The sequence below is a fragment of the Ceratotherium simum genome, chromosome 2 (assembly GCF_057802395.1).
Source record: "Ceratotherium simum simum isolate JZ-2026a chromosome 2, ASM5780239v1, whole genome shotgun sequence".
Lineage (NCBI taxonomy): Eukaryota > Metazoa > Chordata > Mammalia > Perissodactyla > Rhinocerotidae > Ceratotherium > Ceratotherium simum.
The window spans coordinates 29,814,433-29,834,891 of NC_141901.1; the positions used below are offsets into that span (position 1 = coordinate 29,814,433).

The 20,459-nt window shown below is 37.7% G+C and overlaps 1 protein-coding gene across 1 annotated transcript in view; it reads left to right on the forward strand.

The window, feature by feature from the left end:
- The first annotated feature begins 3,766 nt into the window (after positions 1-3,766).
- LOC147917798 (flavin-containing monooxygenase 5-like) overlaps positions 3,767-20,459 on the forward strand; it is a 28,840-nt gene continuing 12,147 nt past the window's right edge. Inside the window, exons 1-2 of the mRNA XM_087436607.1 lie at positions 3,767-3,844; positions 18,462-18,602. Coding sequence (XP_087292733.1) covers positions 3,767-3,844; positions 18,462-18,602 — 219 coding nt within the window. The remainder of the gene's footprint in view (positions 3,845-18,461; positions 18,603-20,459) is intronic.

Here is a 20,459-nt window from a genome sequence, read left to right on the forward strand (position 1 = left end):
TGTTTTCACTTCTTAATAGGAGAAATATTAAAAATGTTGGTGGCCGTTTATTTAAAACCCTAACACCCATCATGAAAGAGGCTGATAAATCAGAGTAATGAGGAGGGATTTTGAAATTAGATAGTCATGGGTTTCTATTCCAGGTCTACCATTTACTGGATAATAAATCTGAGTCTGTTTCCTTATCTACAAAATGGAAATAAAGCTTTTTGTAATTGGGTCATTGTAAGGATTAAATTAGATTATGCTTATAAAGTGCTTGTTAAAACTATTTGGCACATAGTTAATAGTCAATAATTAATAGCTCACTCCAACCTAAATTCAATCAAAGTACTTAACCATAGTAACATATATTATAGGGTACAAGTTTGAAGTCAGATTTTAAGGAAAGTAGGAAATTTTGGAGGTATCTTGAAACAAAAATAGCAAAACTTACTAGGAGGCAGAAAATGTGCTTTATAGATTGAAGGCAGAAGAGAAGACTAAAGAAGAGGTTAATGCTATGGTCAAAGCAACACCTCCCAACCAGAGCTCTGGGCAAAGGGACAGCAAGAAAAGAGCTCCCTCTCTGACCTAGTGTACATCTCAGAGACATGGCTTTTCTTGCGGAGGCTTTTCCCAGTGTCTCGTGGGCCAGACTTCCAGACGCCACCATGTGGAAGTTGCCCTGGTATAAAGAGCCAAGCAGGGCCTCATCCCACATGAGCAGAACATTCCCACTCTCGGCAGAAATGCCTTGTAAAGTATTAGTTTTTTGTGAGTGGAAAAATACTAAAAATTTAAGCTGAAATAAGGCTAAAGAGCACATATTCAATGAGGACAAAAGAAATTGTATGTTACACCTTAAGTAAGAGTTAAAGTTAGGGCAAGGAGAACTTGATCCCCCTCACAATAAAAGCTACCTGTATTAAACAATTGGAGGTATGAGGCAGTGGAAGAAGCATGGGCTGTGAGCCCTATATTGTGCTCTCAAATTTTGGTCATTGTGCAAAATCACTTTTTGTCAAAGTGCCCATACTGTTAGGGCAATGAACATCAAATAGACATCGAGAATTTTAATTTTAATAAGGCATGAAAGGCATAATGCAATAAGAAGCCAGTACCAAAGAAAGCTGATCACATGTCTAGTGGAACATGAGACGTCTACTTCATGAGAGCATGAGGGTTAGTCAGGCAGTCACATTCTGCTCCTCCAGCATCGCACCGTAGATGGCCAGCAAAGTGACACTGACCTCCTTAGAAGGGCGCTCATGCTCTAGCCATGGCTTGTTCTCAGTTTCCAGAGTCTTAATCTTTTCAAGTGTCCTGCTAGTTTTTAGGACTAGAAATTCTGCCACGAACCTGAAAGCTGAAAACCGGTGGCAACAGTTCTGGTGTCTGACAGTCCTGGATTTCTAATGAGGTTTTCACCACTTAATAACTGTGTTGTGTGACACTGGGAGCCTTGGGCATGTCATTTAATCTTCCCTCATTTGCAAATTTGGGATAATAATACCCACATCCAGAACTCTTGTGAGGTCTAAATGAATATCAAATGTGGGAAAAGTGCCTACCTTTCAAAGTGTCTATAACATAGTATGAAATAAATAGTAGCTATTGTTTTATTGTTGATATAGATCTGTAGTAGGTTGATGGTTTAGTAAAAATATTGATTTTGGATTTCTTCCTAGGGCATTCTGATTTAGTATATCTTGGGTGAAGCCCAGACATTCACCATTTGTTTTAATTTCCTTAGTGATTCTAATGCTCAACCAGGTTAGAACCCATCAAAATAGATAACCTTCTAAGTAATAAAAACTAAATTTGTAGATTATGTTCCGTGTCTTCAAATATCTTTAGTTATAGCTCTATATCTAAACTATACCATAATTCTGTAAGGTTGGTATTCATGTATTACTATTTCTGCTTCATGGATTTTTTTGAAAGGAGGCGTTGCTCAAACTCACACAAGTAATAGCAACACATACAGAAATGAGCAATTCTTCTGACCTGTAGTTTAATGGTTTTTCTAGACACAACATTTCTAAGTGCCTTATTTTGGATATTTGCTTTCTGTTGAAGCATTCAATAGATGGATTTAGGATTAAGGTAAGAAGCATAGTATGACTATCAATTATCTACAAATGATGTAGACTTTACAGTCAAAATGTGTCTATATATGTGTATGCAAATTAACTACTTAGGATATAACACAAAAGTTAGCTTCCAGTTTTTGCCTCCTACATTCACTTCAGAAGTTCTCAGAAGAATTCAAGATCTTGATCTTAGGGACTTTACCTTCTCCATATTCTACAAAATCACTAAGCCCCTAGTTCAGAGACTTGTGACCTTGTCTGTTTTTAATTAATTATAATAACCACATTACCCGTTAAATAGACTCACTGGTTTTAATTAACTGAAGAAATATTGGCAATGATTTTAAAGGGCTAATAAGATTTAACACAAAGTCATTAAGGTGTACTGTAATGTCGCAATTCCTTATCATGAAAGAGAAGGAAACACTTTATTATATAAGCTTCCAATCTATTTTTTCATCACTCATAAAGCAAGCCTTGAGTCAGCACCTGACAACATGAATACAGGAATTTGGGGTGGATTCAAATCTTAGAACATCTCCCATTCTTAGATTGACTATAAGGCATTTCATATGCTTGTGCTTCTAACTAAGGAAACAAACCAAGATGAGATGCTGGGAACAAGACAGCTGGAGAGTTTCCCACAAATTTCAACACCCTTATTAGCATTTTCAATCACCGTGTCCTCAAACTTTTGATTGCTAAACTCTATTTCTTCACCAAATGTATGATATGAAGTGGGTCTCCACTTGATTAAATCTGAAAACAACCGTAGGTCCCTACTCTGCCTACTTCTTTCTTTCCACCCAAGGATTTGCTTCCTTTGCTTTCTGTTAATGCCCATTTTATTTCCGGGGGTTCCTTGACTGTGGAGCAGGATATTGATTCCTCAAATAAGTAAATAAGTCTTTTTTGTTTGTTTTGAGATTTTTTTTTTATTTTGCACAATGGCCAGGGAGTAACGACAATAACACAGGTGCAAGGGATTAAGAAAGCTTACCCAGGTCTCATGGTCAAGATCCCTGATCCACAGCTCCTAAGCTCATGGGGAAGTCCTAAAGCCTCCTGCTCCCTCAAGAAGGTTGGAGCTTATCAAGGTACACTGTCCTTCCCTAATTACACTTTACCTTTTATCAATTTTATGTCATCCATCAATTATCAATATTGACTGAATAAATCACCAATAAATATTTATTATCAGTGCCTATGTGGTAGCACTATGATGGGCACTGCTAGGAGGTAAAAAAAACTGCACTCTAGTGCCTTCATCTTTCAGCTATTTTGTGGTAATTTAATTTGGTCTCATTTAGGGTTCCTAAGATTTTTGTGTGTTCAGTATAAACAAGAAACTTTTAACTTTTTTGTATCTCATATCCCTTTAAGAGAGATGAAAGCTTTGGGCACTTTCCCCAGAAATACGCACACTGACTTGTGCATAACCTTTGTAAACATCCTCAGGTTTGTGGGATCTTGAAGCCCATCCATGACACCTTGAATAGCCATTGGTTTCAGATTGAGAACCATGGGCACAGGCATTTCTTATATTATTTTTTGAATCCCAAAGAAGAGTTTTGGACCAGAGAACATAGAGCGAGGGACAGAGAAGGAATGTTTGCAACAAGAAGATGAAGGATAGTTTTCTATTTGAGCTTCTGCATGCTGAACATGGCCCTGGGAGTGATTTGGCTACCATGGTGGAAGCACAGGTAGAGAACGTTTCTGTCATTGCAGAAACTCCTATTAAACAGCGCTTCTCTAGGGAATCCTGGGTTGGACACAAACTCTATGTAATGACCATCCCTTGCAATTAGTGGAAACTTGATTTCATCAGAGATGAAAATGAGAATGTATCACACACAGCATTGTGTGCCAGAAGCTAGAGGGCACAAGTCAAGGTTCAGGAAGTGTGAAGACCAGTTGGGAAAGGGTTGGTGGCAATTACTGTAAGAAATTGGAAATAAGTGCTAATGGTTTGAAATGAATATGACAAGAATGTAGTCTCAAGTTTTCTCCACCATCTTAAAAATCCATTCTTTTTGACATTTATGCCATGTGACTCTACCACTCACTCTTCCTGTTCTGTGCTATCATCTATTACCTTCTAGAGTCTAGGCACTTCACTCATTCACTGCAGCCTTTGACACCTGCATATATTTTCCTTTGCATCACAAATTTGGGATGACTTCAGTACCTAAGTGGATGATCTATACAACACCAAGGCTTCTCTGTTTCTTGAGCTTCTAACGTACAATGATGCTTTATATTTCATTTCACTCTCTGATTCCCATAGTCACTCTGAATTACTCATAGCTTTCTAAATTCCAACATAATTAATTCAGACATTTCTTTTCCTCAACAGAGCACTTACTCTTTCAGTACTCTTGTTTGCCTAAACATCACTTCCACAACTTTCCTCAAGCTCTTTGGGACTTCTAGTCCATAAAATACTACTCCACTTTCCCTTTCTGCCACCCCAAGTCTGTCTTCACTCCCTCACCCATTCTAGAGTTTGTCGTGCATCTTCTATAATTTCTTACAAATACACTAACCACCTCTGCTTCTCTATTCTTTGCTACTTCAACTCAATCTCTGTCTTTTTCCAACTTGCAACTGGGCAGAAGTGTTGCTGCAGAAAGTTGCACATCAAGGTATATTAATTCTATTATAAATTCATGGTCACAAATATCAACTGTATGTTTCTTCTTTGATTACATGTTTTACCAGTGGTCAAGGAATGTAGGTCATTTACGAAAAGAGAAGCAGTTGGATGGATGTTAGAAAAATAATAGAGACAGTTTAATTAATCATTGGAAATAGGCTTCCTAGACAAAATGCAAGATACTTAATTAAATTTGCATTTCAGATAAACAGTGAATAATATTTTAGTATAAATATCTCCCAAACATAATGTGAAACATACTTACATTAGAAGATACTGTGGTAGTTAATTTTAGCTATTAACTTGGCTGGGCTACAGTATCCTGATATTTGGTCAAACATTATTCCAGATGTTTCTGTGAAGATATTTTTTTCCAAATTAACATTTGAATGAGCGAACTTGGAGCAAACCAGATCACCCTCCATAATGCAGTTGGGCCTCATTCAGTCAACTGAAGGCCTTAACAGAAAAGACTGATCTCTCATGATGAAAATCAAATTCTGCCAATGGAGGGCATTCAGACTCAAAATGTAGCTCTTCCCTTGGCCTCAAGTCTGTCAGCCCACTCTAATGATTTTGGACTTGCCAGCTTCCATAACCGTGTGAGCCAATTCCTTAAAATCTCTCTTTCTCTCTCCCTCTCTGTATCTCCTTATGTGTGTGTGTGCGTGTGTGTGTGTGTGTGTGTGTGCAAACATTCTACGGTTCTGTTTCTCTGGAGAACCCTGACTAATATAAATACTATGCATTGTTTATATGAAATTTAAATTTAATTTGGTGCCTTATATTTTTACTTACTGCATCTAGCAACCCCAAGTGCCAAGTGTAGGGAACTGAGTAGACTAGAGAAGCATAGTAAATTTGCCCTAAAATAATGAGGACCCGCACTCTTGTCCTTGTCATATGGGGCTTACAGTGTGTAGAAGGAGGAGACATGTAAGCAAATAAGTGCAGTGAAGTGATAAAGACATCTATACAGGATATAGAAGAGTCACCAAAGCATAGGCCAAATGTGACAATTCAAAACTAAAGTGGCCTTCTTGTGTCCTGATATTACAATATTGGAGTACAAATTCCAGTAAGATTAAGGCAACTGACAGAAGCCACAAAAGGTACTTTTAAAAATGATACAAGAATTTTAAATCTGTATTCTTCTCAAGGTACTATACCAAAATGGAGATAACAGAAAATTTTCTAACAGAAAGACAAAGTAGCTTTCCAGAAGAACATACATAAAAGAAACCTTAAAAAGTCTGAAAACAGAGGAACTGGGGGTTCCTATTAACAGAAACGGGTATACAGATAGTTATTGTTTTATAGCTCAGAGGTTATTTCCTGGGATGTTTTCTGAGCCTGTGCAAAGTGAAATCTCAACAAGAAGGAAAGAGTTCTAGATTGTTAGACTTTCCTCCTGAGTTGGTTTCATTTTAGATTAGCGGACATTTGGTCCCGTCCAAAACATCCAAAGACTTTCAGTCCATGCCCAAAGGTCCTGGATATTTGGTCCTGAAAACATTCATAAGACATTTGGTCCACGCCAAAAAATCCTTGAAATTTAGTCCTGCCTAAAAACTCCGTGATCATATTTGGTCCATGCCAATTGGTTTTGGGCAGGACCAAATACCAAGGACCTTTCGGCATGGACCAAATGTCTTCATGGACATTTTGGACAGGACCAGATGTCCTGCAGCTCTGTTTGAGTTGATAACCGGGGGAGGCACAGGTGACAGCACTACAGCCATAACTGCCGTGGTTGAAATTCTCACCCTTCCACTCTCCTCATTCTTCTCCCTTCTCACATTCCACTATCCTTCTAGCTGTGCTCTCTTATGCTCTGCTCTGTGTTTCCCTCAACAGTGTGATTAGGCAGGAGAGGAGGAGAAGCTTATTTTCAAAGGGAGCATGAAAACACCTAAGATTAAGGGCAATATTGGGTTAAAAGAAATTTAGTCAGCACTGGATAATTCCATAAGAGAAAACTAGACTAATTCTGATAATTGTCTGAACATTCAGGAGTATCTGTTGGAAATATAATGACATGGACTTTGATGAAGAGGGGCAAGAACCAGTGACTGACCCATAGGAAGTAATGCCATCCATTCAAGAGAGCCCAGAAGACCCCTAGCCGGGAGCACAGACAACTTGAAAGAAGCTTGAAACTCCTTCATAACCCAAAGGGAAACAACTCTCTTTTTATTGACCAGAAGACCTTGGCCTCAAACTACCAGATTAAACCACCAGATCAGGGCTCTATAGCCCTACTTGTCCCAGAGAAATTTACAGACCTACAGTTGATTTACAGACATCAGAGAGAACTATCCACATGCAGAGAGTCAGATGAGGGGTTCTGCAAAGACCTCTCTGCCATTCAGCCCTAAATGACTCATTTACTGACCACCTCTAACAGCTTTAGTCCTCTGGTGTCAGAACCTTGTTAACATGCATATTTTCCTAAGACAGCAGGCTACACACATGTACTATATGCTAACATGTTAATACATTCATCATGAAAGGCAATACACTTTCGTGTTGAGTGTGATTTCTGGAGCCAGACTTCCTGAGCTTGAATTCCAGCCCCACCATTTAATAGCTGTATAAATCTTAGCAAGATATTTAACCTCTTTATATCCCAGTCATCTCATCTATAAAATGGGAATAGTACTAGCACTCATCTCATAGTCTAGAGTAGTACCTGGAACGTACCAGGTACTTTTTAAAACCTAGCTATGATTGTTATCAATTTGTTTTCTGTGATGGGAGTTTTGATGGGGGTTAGATGGAAAGAGCAGGAGGTAAAAGGAAAGTATCATCAAGGATGTAAAAAAATTGAGGGCACCAAATTAACTTTGCCTACTCTATGGCACATAGTAAGCACTGAACATGTAGCCTGTGGTAAGGAGCTTAGATTTGCTTATTGAAGTAGCTCACACTTTTAAAAAGATAATAACCAATGGGTTGAAGGTTATGTTGTTGGTAGAAGTTTGTATTAGAATGATCCTAGCTTGTTCTTTCAGTTTGAGCATGCAAGATAGAAATCTTGTCTGAGTTTCCAGCCTGCTTCCCCTACCTATGGATTTTGAATTCAAGACTGTAACATTAACTCTTACTTGAATTTCCAGCCTGCCAGCCTGCCCTACAGATTTCAGAGTTGCCAGCCCCCACAATGACAGGAGCCAATTCCTTAAAATAAATTTCTCTCTCTCTCTACCAATGCTATGCTATTGGTTCTATTTACGTGGAGAACCCTGACAGATATAATTATATTCTATTGTGTTGTTAAGTTTTCTTAAGTGATATGCTATTGTTGATATTTTAGTTTTTTTCCAAATTATGCTACTATAAATAACATATCAGCAAACAAATTTCTGCACTTGTGCATATTTTGGATTACTCTATCTTAGAATAAATTTCTACAAATTGAATTATGGATCTTAATAGTGTGCCTATATTGTTGGCATACATATTAATTTCTGCCAACAATATAATCTTTAACCCATTGGCTATTATCTTTTACAAAACGTGGGCCACTTCAATAAGCAATCCAAACTCCTTACCATAGAGTACACATTCATTGCTTACTACATGCCAGGCTTTTTCTCAGTACAAAGAGTTTACAAAAGGAAATCTATAAAGAAAGAGAATCTGAGGGTATAGCACTCCAGGCAGAGGAAACAGGAAGTGCAAGGGAAAGATACTTAAGGGAAAAACAAGTCTGACTTGATGAAAGAAAGCCAGTGTGGCTGGTGCCTAGCGAGCAATGGGGAGAGTGCCAGGAAACTGCCTGGACAGAAAGGGTCTGGTGAGGTGTGTGGGTTATATTCCAGGGGTAATGGAGACCATTGGAGAGTTTTAAGCCGGGGGTGCTGACATGATCTGGTGTATGCTTTGAGGATGACTCTGGCTGCTGATTGACGAAGCAAGAGTAGAAGCAGAGTGGTCAGTGAGAAGGACATTTCAGTAGCCAGGTAGTGTTTGGAGTAGAGGGAGAGGTGAAGATGGCAAGAAGTGGTTGGACTAGGAAATGTTTTTGAAGGTAGAGCTGAGAGAACTTTGTTGGATTGTAAGGAAGTGGTGGTAAAGGAAAAATATGGGGTCAAATGGATAGCCCTTTCCAACCACTGGAGGCTAGAAATGCTGGTAGGATGATCAACAAGAGAAAAGTACTGCCTATAGACACTCATGCTCCAGATAATGCCCAGCCTACTATTTCCCAAATCAAACACATACTTACCAGGCCCCAAAGAAGTCTCAAACAGTTCTTTGACAAAGAGTTTACATACTTGTTTCCCAGTTGTACAGAGTTGGGAGAAGGGAAAAAGGCTTTGTTATCCACTATAGTTGACTGCTCCCTTATTCCTCACTGCCAAGGCCGTTTGCATTGGATGGGGGTGAGGAATAAGGGCAGGTTTCATGGACACTCTCCGGGTTCCTACCTCTTCATCCTTTCCTGCTGTCCCTGCAGCTTTCTCTCTTTAGTACTTTACTCCGACTTATGCTTTCCTCCAGGATCTGCTGCCCTTCTTTCGAGAAAGAATCAATTCTCAACCTCAACAAGCTGGCTCTTCCTGATGTCTTGATAATTTAACAATTAAGGCACAGACTGAATGTCAATGACTTTCTCTTCTGCCCAATTACTGCTATTCCTCAAAGGGCATGACAGTATTTGTGGGCTATTTGATGGATGGGTGAAGACAGAGGTCTGGTCTTTTGGATGTGACTAGAGGGTGAAGATATAAATAATGATGGAGATGGTAGTGATGTGTGTGTGTGTGAGACGTGAAGGTAGTTTTCTTCTAGAGGTTTCCAAAACACTTTTCACAACCCACAAAGATGAATTTCCTTTCTATCATTTCCAATCTTACCCCTAGAAGAGGTATGTATTCTGCCTATTGCATAATATTAAACCATTTTTTTTAAGGAACTAGTTTCCCTTGCCTTTTAATATTAAGGAGGCACATCTCTTCTTATTTGGAACTATATTACTAAGCTTTCTGCATTAATTGACAGTAAATGGTACCCTTCACTTCTTTTTAATTTCTTCTTTCTAATTAATTCTTTTTCATTATCAACTTTCTCCCAGGTAAGAGAAAGGATGGACAATGAAAATTTTGGACATCTTCCTATGTAGACCTAGAAATTGTTGCCTTTGTATAGATCACCAAGTGCTGTCTGCATATTGCCACAAGAGAAACACCAGGAAGGCTATTTGGTGACCTAACGTGAATGTTTCGTAAGGTGAACAAAAGTTTGCATGGCACGCATCCATCTCAAGAAAGGAACTGAATATTGCCTCTGCCTGTTCTTGGTGCAGGAGCTAGGCTAAAGCGAAAGTTTGACTTTATGAGCAGCCACTTCATGAGTGACACCAAGAAGAAAGGATGAAGAAACCAAGCTGGGACTTTCCAGTTCCAGTTTCCTTTCCACTCCATCCGAGGCAAAGGGTCACTGAAGTGATCATGTATGTTTTTTAAAATGTCTCTTTTTTCCTTCTCTTTTGGTCTGAACCTGAAGAATTCAGATCTTTTCCCTTAGAAATCTTAGGCAGAAGACATGTCAACTCCTACTTAATTATAATCTAATACTTGGTATAGCAGAGATGGCTAGTTATTAACCAAAATCCACTGACTAGTTTATCCTTTAATACTATTCCCATGTTTTAGATGAGTACATAGTTACCTAGCTAAAGATTTCATTATTTCATTTCCCAGCCTACCTGGGCAGCTAGATATAGCCATAAGATTATGTTCTGTCCAATGGGATGTCAGTGGAAGTGATAGATGCCTCTTCTTGCTTGTATTCTTAAAAACAATGAGTAAGTTGGGCTTGATCTTTCCCTTCTCATCAGCCGGGACACAAAGAAGTTCATGAGAACTATGCAAAATATCTTAGACTCAAAGATGATATCTATGTGTTGAGGGGTAGTGCTGGCCCTACTAGCACTTCGCTGCCTACTTCTTGACTGTGATATGAGAGAAATAAAACCTGACCTTATTTAAGCCACTGTATTTTGGAGTCTATTTTTAAAAGCAGGTTAGAGTGTACTCTAATTAATATACAAAGTAGTGCTAGAAATGAGGCACTTGCATTGTAGAAACCTAAAATTTGAAGGCATTGGCTAAATGATTGGGTAGGGGTCAGTGAAAACATAGGTATTGTGCCTGAAAAGCATATGATCCTTATTACACCAGGGCAAAATATTTGTTAAAAGTGTCACCTATGATACCTTGAAAGGATGATCATGTTTTTATTGTGCCTTTAGTTCCAGGACAAGTGACTGGAAAATGTCAGAGTGTATTGTCTGTTTCTTGTCATTTCTTATCAAATTTCATCAAGAGAGAACTCAGGCAAGAATTAACCATTTTTCAAGCAAAGAGGGAAAAGGATACAGCTCTGCAAAGGATGGCTGTCTCTGGCTAGGGCCAGAAATTTAAATACACTGAGATGGCAGCTTTGAAGAAAACATTCTTTCCTACCAATTTAGGATAAAAGCTTTGCCTTTCTTACGTGCTTCGCTCTGATCTTCTCTGGGAGACAAAGGGAGCCAGCCCAGAGGCACATGTCTGATTAAGGGTGTTGGCTTCCAACCCAAGCCTGTTGTTTCAAGTGGCCTCAAGATAGACAGCACTGAGTTGAGTGAGAAGGATGGGCTACACCCAAAGACCAGTAAATAACAGGAGAGTCATCAGGGTTAAGAATGCTGTCTAAGGAAGCACTTTGATTATGGTTATTTATATCTCCCTGTACATAAAATGGGCTAGAACCTAATAAACTAAAACCTATGAAGGTTTGAAGAGAGTACAATACCCAAGGAAACACAAACATCGTTTACAAAGGTCTGTGGCTGTTCAACTCTAAAGCAACACCTGGGTTCCCAAATCTGTACCTTCAAGGAAGCAAGTTGTGAAATCTGTGAAGCCTCTAAACAAGGCACACTGTTCAATGTCCATTCTAGATATAGATGCAAAGCACAGTGGAGAAGAGAGTTCCACAAATTGTAGGAGCATGGTCTAAGCAAAGCTCCTTTCCAAAGCTCCACCTAGCTTCCATTTCTAGTGTGGAGGCTCTACTTTAGGTGTGAAGCTGGGTACCTGAGGTTTACTGTAAATATTCAATTAGACTACCTTTTGACCTTGTTCCCAACACAGACAATGATGAAAAGAAGTTAATCTTGTCAATTTGCTGTTTTCTTGTTTAACCTGAGGGGCGACTCAAGGGTCATAAGGATTTATGAGCTTGTTTTACAGAAGAAAAAAGAATGCCTTAAGGAAGTCACAATCACCAGATAACCAGTCCCCAGCTGCCATTGATGCCCGGAAGTCAGATTGCCCAAGGGCTTATCTGAAGTGAAAGAAACACACATTACCTCTTTGTTTCTCCAAAACTCCTCCTGCCACGTCCCTTATCTCTACAACACCCTCTGCTTTCTTCTCTTCTTAAGGTGGGTTTGAGAGAACCTACCCTCCTGCCTTCTCATTTTGGCCAACTCTAATAAAGCTTTCTCCATCTACAAGCACCATGTCTCAGTGATTGGCTTACTGTGCATCAGGCACACAAACTTGACACTAAGAGGTTTGCTATCAGATGCACCAAGCCAAGAATACTGGGGCCCTGATTGTCCTCATTTCTGCTCACGCGGCAGAGGTTTCATGCCAGGAGGGGAGTCCAGTAAAATGGGGGCTACTATCCTCCTACAGCTCCAACTGGTAGGGAGCTGAATCCACAGGAAGAAATCAAGAATACTAGAAATTGTATATAAGATGATCAATATGAACACTTTATAAAGATATCTGTTCTTCTCTTGGTTTCTTCAAAAGACATGAGATTATATGACAACAATTATAACACTGTATTGTTGAATTTATAACACATATAGACCAAATATATATGAGAGTAATAGCACAAAGGAGGGGAGAGGGAATGGAGCTGTAGTAGAATAGATTTTCTATATTTCACTAGAATTAAGTTAGTATAAATCTGAAGTAGCTTCTAATATGTTTTTATTGTAATGCCTATAGCACCCATCAAGAAAATAATTCAAAAACATGGTTAAGGGCCGGCCCCATGGCTTAGTGGTTAAGTGTTCGCGCTCCACTACTGTTGACCCGGCTTCGGATCCTGGGTGGCACCGTCGCACCACTTCTCCGCGGCCATGCTGAGGCCGAGTCCCACATACAGCAACTAGAAGGATGTGCAACTATCACGTACAACTATCTACTGGGGCTTTGGGGGGAAAAAAAAAGGAGGAGGATTGGCAATAGATGTGAGCTCAGGGCCGGTCTTCCTCAGCAAAAAGAGGAGGATTAGCATGGATGTTAGGTTAGGGCTGATCTTCCTCACAAAAAAAAAAAAAAAAGAACACTACATCTTCAAAACAAGGTTGGGACATGGCTAACACAGTAATTAAAGAAACATTTATAACCTTAAAGAAGAATAAAAGATAATAAAAAAAATAATAATATTAAAAAAACCTAAATTCAAGAAGTTAGAAAACAAGAAGTCAAACCTAAGGAAAGCATAAAAAAAGAAATAAAAATAAGAGCAGAAATTAATGCATTAATAAATCAATAATTGTAGACTTGGTAAATCTAAGAGCTGATTCTTTAGATAGTATAAAGTAAAATAAACAAGGCTCTAGCTCTAGCTGGGTGTGGTTGTATTCTCAAATTGCTTGTTATTTATCTGCTAAAAGACAAGGAGTTTGTGCAAAAACGTAAATTGGCTAAGTCACTAAACACACTGTTAATGTTCACCAACTTTTTGCTGTTGTTGCCAGCCTCTCTTGAAGCAGTGTGTTGATTTACATCTCGGTGGAAGCTCCTTGTCTCGATGAAGGCTGGTTGGACTAGCTCTGCTATTAGTCCAAAGTAAAATTAAGTTAATTCATAATATACAAAATTAATAAAGAACGTAGGAACAGTTACAAATCAACAGAGATCAAAAGGTTATAAGATTATGTATAATACTAGATTACAATTGTGAAACTCGAATAATCCTCAAGGAAAATAACAATTAATTAAATTGATATATGAAAACGTATAAAACCTATAAAATAAAGAGTTTAAAAAATAAAAATTATCTCCAAGAAAATAACCAGACTCCGATGGTTGCCTGAGAAAATTGGTGCTAGCCTTGAATATACAGATAATTACCACACTCTGTAAACTGTCCACAGTATAAAGTACCTATTGAAGCATCTTTATAACCCTAATAACAAAGATGGCATAACCTTGACAAAGACAGCGCACGAAAAAGTAGGCAATAGACCAACCTTAGTTATTATTTTAAATACAAAAACTCTTAAAGTTCTAAGAAATAGAATCTAACATTTTTAAATGCTAGTATATCATGAGCAAGTAAGATTTAATGTCGACAAACGCAAATATGGTTCAAATGGGAAATCTATTAATATAATCCATCACTGCAATAGAGGAAATGAGAAAACCACATGGTTATCTTAATAAATTCCAGGATGCATTCAATAAAATCAATACTATTTCCTGATTAAACACACACACATACACACAGAGCTATGTAGGAAGAGAAGAATGTTTCCTGAATATGATATAGCATATGTTCCTCAGACCAAGAGCCAACATCATACTGAAGCGTAAAACACATCAAAGAACATGTTCACTCACCACTTCTGTTGGAAATTGTTCTGGAAGTTCTAGACAACTCAGTAAATGAGAAGAAAAATACAGGAATACTTATCAGAAATTAAATTATGTTATCATTTTGATTCTTTGATTCTTTATTTGGACTTCCATGAGAATCTATGAAATATTTAGAATGAATGAGAGTTTAGCCATGATTGAAATATATGTGTGTCTATAAGCTATTAAAAATATAACACATATATATAGTTTTCTCTATAACATATAAGTAAATAAAATATATACAACTATTAACTCATATGCCAGCAATAAATAAGTTAAATCATATAATAAAAATTAACATTTCCAATAGTAATAAGAAATGTAACTAGACATCAACAATAAAAATTGTGAGCCCATCTGAAGAAAACTTTAATATAGGATAGAAAAAAAGATGTGAATAAATGAGGCAGTTCCATGTTATAAACATGTCAATTACCCCATAATTAACTGATAAATTTAATAAAATTTTATTTCTGGGAACTGTGAGAAATTAATCTAAGTTTCATCTAGAAAAATAAACTTGATAGTAAAGTCAAGGAAATGTTGAAAAAAAGAAAAGTAATAACTGGAGACCACACAGGGAAATATCAAAAGTCCTTTAAAGCAGCAATACTTAAATAGTGTGGTTTTAATATCTGAATGTAAAGAAGCATTAGTGGAGCAGAAAATAGAGATCTACAATAAAACCAAACATATAAATATTGAGGACTTTATAAAGGTGGCATTTCTGATATGATAGGGAAAGGATGGCTTGTTCAAGAAAATTGGCAGAGGCACCAGTGAATTATTGAAAAAAGGATCATGTTGAAGTATTATCTCGCATCATATGTCAAAATCAAACTCTGGAAATACCAAAGAGTTAAATAAAAACATAAAACCATAAGATAAATAACTAACATAGATGAATTAATCTGGAGACAGGGAAGACTATGAGTATAACACAATAGCCAGTAACTATAAAGGAAAAAAAATACATTTCACTTGATAAAAATGGAAGAAAAATCTATATAATTTTTAAAAGCTAAAGACAAAACAAGATAAAATATTGGAAAAGTGTATAAAACTAAAAATGGTTTCTAGTTATAATATTAAAAGATTTCTTTATATTAAAACAAATAGAAAAATGTAGAAATGATGTTCATCAAATTCACCAAAGAAGAAATACAAATGGACCAAAAATATATGAACAGAGTTTAGACTTACTGATATTCAAAGAATTGCAGATTCCTTTAAGAAATGGAATATTTCTGTAATTAGCAAGGAGGAGGAAAAAGGTATCTTCAAACATTTTTAATCATGATGAAACTGCTTTACTCTGTATAGGAGATGTTGTATTGAAAATCTGAAAAATTGTTCCTCAAATGCCTTTGACTCAGCCATTGCAGTTGTGGGAATTTACCAAAAAGAAATAGCCAGAAATACACAAAATGTTTAGTACGAGGATGTTTTTGGTCAATCACTCCCATTCCCTATTCTAGCTTTGGCGATAATGTTCTATCAGTTGAAATGCATTTACATTCATTATCTATCACCCCAGGAGAAAAAACATTTCCCCATATTTTCCAAGTTTCACTATAGATCAATTCCTAAGCTGTACACTATCTTATTAGAGTTCTTCTGGGCTTCTTTATACCTTTGATTTAATTAGACTTTGTGAGACCTACACAATTACTATGTTTAGAAAAATTTGATGACCTGATAGTTTCTTTACCTGAACCCCAACTTTAAAAGTCAGGTGGAAAGGAGAGAGACAAGGGAAGGAGTTTTTGCAAATTAGCCATCACATAAAACTCACCTTAGTGGGCTACCTCAGTGCTGGAAAGAGCAAAGAAGAAACCAGTAGTTTCCTTAGGAGACAAACATTCTGAAGCCCATATCTTTACCTCAGTGCCTGGAGACTCCAAGAGCAAATCTGCTTTTATTTTTCTTCTTGCTACAGGTTAGTTTTATGCAGGCAGAAGACAGGCTGTGGACAGTGTCGGCTGTATGTATGGAGAGGGATTTGGCCCGCTGAGGTTTTGCTTGGTTTCGTTTCAGATGAGGGGATAAAAGGACAGAGGTGATTGGCAACTAGAGTTTAAGGGGACCTGCTGGAGTAGGGAGGGGATGGAAATGATCAAGGACACCTATAACACGCTAAACAGCAATTGTATGTGCTAATAGCTTTTTATTTCAGCAGTCAGGGAATTCAAATACCCTGAAGAAAAGTATTTGACTAGACATTTTTGACATTTGAAAGGTGATTTTTCAAGCAAATTTATGTATCTAATGGAAATGTAATAGCCTTGGTGTGTAAAAATGGACACTGAGTATTTGGGTCTGCTTTTCAATTAATAAATGCAATAGTCTTTACCCATGTATTTCTGATTTCATTTTCCTTGTTAATATTGACTCATTCTGCTATTGCGTAGTACAGAGTGTTGGCTGACATTTTAACCCTCCTAAGTACTTGGAACACCTACGCATTAGCTGGTGTTCTCAGGGGGATTATTTAGGTACTTGCTGTTGTCTTTCAGTAGACTCATTGCTTATAGCCTCTGGATACATTTTCAGGTGGTAGCAACACATCACCAGTACACAGTTATGCTAATAAGCCTTAAATTAAAAGAACTTACCAAGGAACTAACTCTAGATCAATAAATAGTCTCATGTGTTAATAGCTGCTCTAATCCACTATAACATAAAGTTGCTCAAATGCAGTACAGAATTCCGTTCAGTTTCTCCTTCAATTCAGGGTAAAGAACAAAGATAGAGGGAGAAAATCACCAGATGATAAATTAAGAAGACATCGCTTAAGAAAATTCTATTACCTCATGGTTCAGCTGAGTGATAAAGGATGGAACATAACCTTGTAGAGTAGACAGGATGAGGAGAGAAATAGTGTCCTCAGAGGCACTTACAGGTAAGTAGCATTTCCGAATATCTGTTGATGTTGTATAGTCCACATATTTTCTTTGCTCTATCCTTTGAAAAAGTGCACTGCCTGCTCTGACCTCTGATACTGATACTGACTCTGACACTGGTGCCTAGTGCTTCCTCTCCAACTTCATTATATCCCTTACATCCTTTTGGCACCCACTCGCAGAGCTTCTCTCATTTATCTTCAAAAACGTCCAGCTTGTACCTGCCACAGGCAATCTGTTTGGAGTTCTCTTTCAGATATTCACATGGCTTGGTCCCTCACTTCCTGCTTAAATGTCATCAGTGAGCACCCCCTGACCATATTAAATAAAATAATACCCTCCCTTCTCTATTCTCTATAGACCTTACCTGCTTCATTTTTCTCCATGGTATGTATTATCATCTGGCTTACTACTTATTTGTTAGTCTCTACATCACTAGGAACTGTGTCTGCTGTTCCCAGCTGTATCTGTCCCACTAAGGAAGTGTTTGGCACATAGATGGTACCCAGCAAATATTTACTGAATGCATGAGTGGTAGGATATTATCTCTGGTGTGAAGGCAGTTGGACTACTTTTCTAAAGACCACTTAAATTGACATAGCTCACACTCTGCCCCAAGGAGAGTGTAATGACTGATACAGGATGAAATGCTCAGTTGGGGTTTTCTTTTTTTCTCTACTTCAAACCCTATCATGGGGCAAAAGTAGAGATTCTCTGGCCTAAATAAAGTAAACTGTGGAAAAGTACCCAGTATGAGTGTTCCAACAAGCAGATAATAGTAGTGGAAGGAATTAAAAGTCAGATTGGGCAAAATCTGTGTGTGAAGAGATTTTTCAGGGCATGTGTGAGTGTGTGTGTGTGTGTGTGTATAAATATATTAGGTAGAAGAAAGCTATCAAATAAAGGTAAAACTTAAGTCATACGGGTAGGAAAATTTTAGAAGTCAAACCTTTTTTTAAAACAAGCTACTTTGTACTTGAAAATGAGACAGTCTAAGGTAGGATTTTCTGTCACTCAGAGAGCCTTTGAATGGCTTAACAGCTTTGAGTAGGATATTCCTTAAATGCATTGACTAGCAATTTTAGAAAAAAAAACTAGTCTTGCATTATAGAAAAACATTACATGGCAATAAAGATCGGATTTTATACTAATAAGTTTCCTGAGACAGGACGCAGTGCCGGGAAAAAGAATTGCAGTGATTGGTGCCGGTATCAGTGGCTTCGGTGCCATTAAGGTCTGTCTGGAGGAGGGACTGGAGCCCACCCACTTTGAAGGAAGTGATGACATTGGAGGAGTGTGGAGATATGAGGTAAGTTTGAGTAGATTTATGCTTCTATATGTGTGATGACATTTTTTCCATATCCAGGACATAGGAATGCAAGGATTACAGCACCAATTTATCCTTCAATTACCAGCATAATAGTTGTAATTTTTATTAGTACCTACACCTGTGTGTTAAATCTCACTCTTTCCTTCGCCCCAAGGATGATGTTCAGTCAGTCCTTCTTCCTTTCAGAGTCTAGCTCCTTGGAGGAGAAATGTGTGCTTGCTCTCTGTTCATGTCTCCACCATTGCTACATGATGGGAATCTCAGCACTTTCTGAAAGCAGCTCTCACTGCTGTTACCAATCAAAGTTGTCAAATCGAATGGACTTTATGCCCCGAACTTTCTTGCTTTCTCAAGGAGATCTAATAATGTTACAAACAAACTCCTTTTTAAAGCACTTGTCCCTAGCTTCTGTGATTTCATTCTCTTTTCTTTCTCAATACTTTTCCACTTGGCCTCTAAATGTGGCTGATGATAGCTCTATTCTCAGTCTTCTGGTCTTTTACCTTTTTGCAAGTTCCGTAGGATAGCTCCTTATCCTCCCTTGGCTTCAGCTACCACATGTGTGCTAATACATGACCTTTAGATTTTTATCTTCAGCCCAATAGGATACATGTGTTAGTCAGGGCAACTAACACTACCCGTCCCACAGAGAAACTTTGAAATCTCAAGAGCTTAGCACAATAACCAGTTTCTGGCCTGCATCATAGTCAGATGTGGTTAAGTGGCCCTTTTCCAATTTATAGTTATACCCCTGGACCACACGGCCTCCAAGGTTGCCATGGAGGGGAAAAGAAGGAAAGAGAAAGCATACCAACTCTTAACTGTACACGTAGCCTAGAGGTGGTGGCTGCCTGCTTTTGCTAATCTCTGGGATGTCTCACCAATAGCTCATTGGCTTTTCAGGTCTTTCATTACCTGTGTGACCAATTCCCTGCATTACATTCCCTGTTTCAAGTACTGAGAGTAGTTTCCATGTTTCTGGTTGAACCCTGACTGATACACACATGTCTCCAGGAAAGCTTCACCAGCCTTCTAGCCTGATGTCCACAGCACCCTGTGCACACATCCACTATTGCTCCGATCACTTTTGATAGGAGTGAGAGTGCAATTGTTGATTTCCTGTGTAGGGTTTTTCAAGCATTTTATGTACATTACTTGGTCTCTACAACAACGCTGTAAGGTAGGCAAGTACTTATTTACAGGTAAAGAAATAAATTTAGAAAATGATTTGATGTCAGACTCCTTGTCCAAGCCATGCAATGATACATCTCAAAGACCACATCAAATCGCTGATTTCACTAGTGATGCCCATATTTTAAGCTTTCACTTATAAAAAATGCTGATCATATGTACAGAGATTATCCTTATTAGGAGTGGTATTTTTGTGTATGAGTGTCTTAATATGATGGGCTTTATTAATAAACAATGTTGTTCATTTTGAAGAAGAAAAGACATGCTTTGATCTGTTCTTAAAGTTGATATACTTTAGCAGGAATTAAATTTCATATTTCCTGGCTTTGAGTTTAGAATATTCATAGTGAATGCATTACTGATCCTTTATTTCACTAGCATTACACATGAGATACAGAAAAAATATTAAAACTCCCCAAATTGTGTTTTATGTGTACATATATTAAAATGATTATATTTTAGGAGTTTAATAAATTCTTCTAGGAGAAAATAACATATTTTCAGTAGTGGTGTGTTTTTTTTCTTAGCTTTAAATTACTTAGATATCTAGTCTTAGTTTAAACAAAAATCGGGAACGGCTGCTAATGTACATAACAGATATTATATGTTGGACTGGCTGTTGTTATCACTTGAAAAATGAGGATA